The sequence below is a fragment of the Salarias fasciatus genome, chromosome 9 (genome assembly GCF_902148845.1).
Source record: "Salarias fasciatus chromosome 9, fSalaFa1.1, whole genome shotgun sequence".
Taxonomy (NCBI): Eukaryota; Metazoa; Chordata; class Actinopteri; order Blenniiformes; family Blenniidae; genus Salarias; species Salarias fasciatus.
The window spans coordinates 19,869,113-19,874,015 of record NC_043753.1 but is presented as its reverse complement, the minus strand read 5'-3'; the positions used below and the strand labels follow the sequence as shown (position 1 = coordinate 19,874,015).

Below are 4,903 nucleotides of genomic sequence, written 5' to 3'. Positions count from 1 at the left end.
TAATTATTGGTTGAGCATTTATTAAATTTTCTTTAATTTTCACCCTGCCAGTAAGTAAACTAGTTAGTTAGTTAAATGTAATGCAAATTGCATTATTGGATAATTTGAAGAGCAAAATTCCACTTATATGAATAAAAATATTAGATATTTAAATAATATATTTAAATAAAAACAAAATAAGTATTTAAAAAAAAAATATTTGCAAAAACGACACCTTCCTAAAGTTCTGTGAGTTTTGACCAGATGTATTTTTCGTCTTGCTCTGCTGTAATGATATCCTGATAATAAAAGAGCCACATGCAGGGCCGCTGAGTCGCGCTGTTTTTTGCAGTGTGGATTTTTTCTCTTCGTCATCGGGTCGTAAACACTCACGTTATTACCGCTCGCGCTCCTCTCCGGCTCTCTTTGTACTTTCCTTTCCTTCACAAAACCCGCGGGCGGCGCCGCACGAGCCCTCAGAGGGATTCCCGGCCGCTGATTGGCCCGCGCGGGTTTTACTCGTCACGGGGATCCTCGGTATAAATACCGCGGTGCAGAGTGGGAGAACACAATCAAACACATCAATACTCACTCCAGAGCCTCGAGCCTTCTACAGCATGGTGAGTTTGTTAGTTTTTGATGTTTGTTGTTTTTATTTCTGGACCTGTTTTTTTCAGGAAGTATTAAAAAATACCTTTATTAAAATAATTCAATGAGCTTCTATATGTTTTGTTGACTCATTTCATTTTATGTTATTCCCACACAAGTTGGTCAGAGAAGCCCTCAGGATGTTGTGGTTCTAAATTTGTATCTTTAATTTTGCAGACACCGTATTATTCAAGGTTTTTGTTTTTATTTTAGTTAAGTTATTTATATAGCATCGCCATCTCATGGTAACAACCATAAGTCAGGATGAAGACTAATAGTAACATCATGTACTGGCATCATCTGATGTTATAACTGAGTTTTACAAAAAAGTAACATTGGTTTGTGTCTTCTGGAGCAGTCCCTGCGTGAAAACTCAAAGGACGGTCCTCCAGTGGAGACCACACATTCCACTGAGAATCTCAAAAAGGTCCGCAGACTGTATCCATCTCTGCCGAATGTCGACGGGTGAGAAACATCATGACACGCTGTCATTTTTGGGCGACATTCATAATTTTAGCAAACTAATCCGAGCCCTTTGCTTCCAGGTATGACTTCTGTGAGGTGGAAAACCTTCGCACATCTGCTGCATTTCCTCCGGACAGTCCTCAGGAAATCACACAGGTATTATGAGAAGAGCCCCCCCAAAAAAAGAGATGACATGTCCTCATGTTACTGGAAGAAACGCACACAACAAAACTTCCACAAATGTGTAAAAGGAAGTGTCGATTTACTCATATTGCATAATTGTCATCGATTTACAGGCGGGTGGATGCCGGCGCTGGCTATACTGTGCCACATTTTAAAAAGTTCCTCTTTTTTTTCTGTGTGTTTTCTGCTTCAGTCAGGAGAATCTCCCCCCTGCAGTGATGTCAGGCTGAAAGCACAGATACTTTTCTTAGAGGAGCAGAGAAAACAGGTGAGTACATCTCAGAAGTGTGATTCATACTCACACTGAAACGGGGCCTAACACGTCTCTCTGTTTCACTCAGCTACTTTCTATCAATGAGAAATGGGCAAAGGAGTACCGGACCATGGTGCGCTATTACAAAGACAAGGTGAGATGAGTTCAATCTGTCAGTTTGTTTTAAGGTTTCAGCTTTTATGAGAAAGTGACTGTATGCTGAAGTGTGTATAATGTGTAATCTGTTTTTCCTCTTATGTCCAGATTCGAGTTGTAAAAGCATCACAAGAGCATGAAGAGAAGAAACATGATGAAGGACAGAAGAATATCACATTAGTTAAAGATCAAAAAGTCAGACTGGTCATAGATGAGGACAACTTACAGGTAATTTCAGCCGGCGCTCGTCATTTCGGTGATTTCTTTTATGTGATTTCCATGCTCATGATTTCCTGGCGTGAATCCCCCCACAGACCGGCGAGAGCAGCTCTGAGCTTCTTAAAGCCAAGACTGAAACTGAAGAGCTGCGGCTGCAGAACCGCACGCTGACGCGCAGAGGGCAGCACCAGCAGGAGGAAATCAGACGGTTAAACAAGGTGAGAGAGAGACGGGGAAGACCACTGCAGCTCATCGGTGTTCTCCGCATTGTCTGACGGTAACCTCGTGGTGTGTGCGCAGGCTTTAGAGAAGGCGCTCCAGACCTCGCAGTCCGACAGCGTGAGCAGTGAAGACTCTGCAAACATCTGGAAACATCAGGTGAGCTTCTCATCAGTGTACTCTTGACTTTTTTTCACACAGTCGTTTGACATTTTACTGACTCAGAGTCTGAATGAACTACATAAGTTGCCCTTTAAAACCACACTTATAAATAACCGAAGATTTTCAGACCTCCACCCCTTGTTTCCAGCCTTTTTATACACAGCACAGTCATGCTGATCTTCGCAGCTGTCTTCGGAGGGAGTTTCCCACCGTGTTGAACTGTACTCACTGCGTACGTCTTCTAATGCTGTGTTATTTGTTGTCACACAGGCTGAAGTCTATAAGGAGGACTTCTGCAAAGAGAGGAAGGACAGGGAGAAGCTGAAAGAGAAGTATCTGGAGCTGGAGAAGCGATTTCGGAAGGTTTACAGTGAGCTGCGCGTGCTCAAATCTCAGGTACCCAGCTGGGCCTTGCCTGGAAATTCCCGGATTGTGCGCAGTGATTGTAACGGTGAAGGCTTTAACGTGGCGCCGTCTTTCTTCCAGGTTACCTTGGTTTTGAAGCCGCAGCCGGCGGTTCAGTGTCCCTGCAATGTTCGGGACAAGAATCCGAACTGGGAGATCTGCAAAGTTAACCAGCACTACATCCAAGAGCAACGGCGCCACGCGCTCAGTACCAAAGAGTGAAGCTCGCCGCTATCTGGAGACAATCCAGAGCACTTTATGGAGATTTCTGCGGTTCAGTTCGAGCCGTCCTCTGAGGAGGAAGCCCAGACAGAAGAGTGGAAGGACGCACTTCAAACAAGAGGCAAAGCAGCAAGAAAAGTGACTTTCAGTATTTCAGTCATGGCTCCCCCCTGTCCTGTGAACCAGCCTGCTCCTTTCCTTTGCACAAACACTATTGACATGCAGATGAAAGGTTGGAAAAGAATGAAGAACACTCCTGTTTTCAGTACCTGTAACCTGAATGAAATGCCCCGAGAGAAGAATGAAGCGTCAGTAACAGGACAAAGCTGGGCGTCGTACCGCTGTGCCTGATACGTTCATGCTAGACGGTGCTTCTGTATTTGTAGGAGAGAAAAGAAAGTCAGGTTGAGGGATGGTTAGATTATCACACACATTATTATTTTAGTAAATGCAGCCACTTTAAATTGACTTGATTAAGTTCCCACTGAGAAAACAGAGGGATCGAACCGGTGAACATTGCATAGGCACATATATAAATATATTTATGTATGTTTTATTTTTCTACACTGTACTTGTTTTGTGTGTATTTATCATTAAAGTAATCCACTGAGTGTAACAGGTGTTGAGTGCGTCTTTACAGTTTAGAAGTGACACACGTCTCCTTCCTGCTTTGGAAGAATGTGAAGAAAATACCAAATTTCAACGAATAAATAACTGATTGAAGATTAAATACAGTAATAAGAGGGTTTTTTTAAAGCCCCTCATATGGAAAGGATGTGTGATTTTGGATATAAGATACTGTTTGTGCCTGATTCGGCGCTATAGTGACCTCTAGTGGTGAACAGTTAGATCGAGCGTGAGGCAAATGGAATGAACTCCTTTCTCACTTTGGCTTCAACCAAAAACTTTCCTCTCCAGCGATCCTTCATCTGCAGACATTCTCGGACGTACCGGCTAGTGCAGTTCACATCTGGACTGTCTTTTCTTGCCACGACTGCTGAGTCCTTCCTTGCGTGCTGAGGACTTTGTGCTATCGTGTCTCCACATTATCATCGGGCTGTCTTTGAAATGATTTCACCACCATGCAGAGACACCTCATTAGGCATGAGTCTTGGGTCTGCACCGCACGAGTGCGACCACGGCCAGGAGCTTTCATCTCGGACTCATCCGACCACAGCACTTCGTTTAAAAGTACCCACTCTTTCATTTAGATGGAGTTGTTTTGCAGGCACTGTTTCAAAAGAGAATCAAAGATTAGCTTGTTATGATGAATCAAAGACATACTTAGGTTTTCACATGAATCTGTTGATGCCAAACTTCCAGATGGTACTTCCTGACGGTCGAGGTAATGAACAGGTCTAGCAAAAAATTCCAACAGGAAGCATGCGATGCTTCAAACCTGCACACTTTGATATTTCCATATTTGGCATTCCTTCCATATTTGCAGCGATCGTAATGAATTATAAACATGTGCAGACTTCAGCGCTTGGGTTTTTGGAGAAATTTATTGGCACAGTTATAGCAGCAATGTGTTCTTGTTTACTTCCAACAATGATCCCATTAAACCGAGTTCCTGTTTGGCTGTAAAAGACCTCTCTTGTGATATTATTGACCTATAGTTACCACAAATGCAACTGGCAAACGGCAGAATATGACACTTGGAGCTCAGTTGAAGTGATTGTCAGTACAATTGCATAAAGTGCACATGCACACAACACAAAGAAAGTGAAACCGAGTTTATCTGAAATCCAGAAATCTGCTCTGCTGCTGCTACATTCTCAGTGGTTTAGTCTGAAAGATACTTGCTGTTTATAAATAGTTGGAGTAATGTATGCTACTGGTTAACTCTCAGGGCCTTTTAACTCAGAAAATATCTTACAATGCTTCGTAACGGGAACACAAATGTACCCAGTGCTCAGGAGTATAGTGTAATACTGAATGTCTCTGCCTTTGTAACTGATAAATACGTTAAATACATTCTTTTGGAGGCTT

General features: G+C 42.8%; 1 protein-coding gene across 1 annotated transcript; it reads left to right on the top strand.

The window, feature by feature from the left end:
* Window positions 1–564: 564 nt before the first annotated feature.
* On the top strand, window positions 565–3,525 carry LOC115394506 (TNFAIP3-interacting protein 3-like). Its single transcript, XM_030099831.1, has 10 exons — window positions 565–599; window positions 986–1,092; window positions 1,173–1,248; window positions 1,469–1,543; window positions 1,617–1,682; window positions 1,793–1,912; window positions 1,999–2,121; window positions 2,204–2,281; window positions 2,555–2,680; window positions 2,771–3,525. Exons 1-10 carry the CDS (start codon window positions 597–599, stop codon window positions 2,909–2,911), a joined length of 915 nt encoding a protein of 304 aa, XP_029955691.1. The 5' UTR covers window positions 565–596; the 3' UTR covers window positions 2,912–3,525.
* Window positions 3,526–4,903: the final 1,378 nt, after the last annotated feature.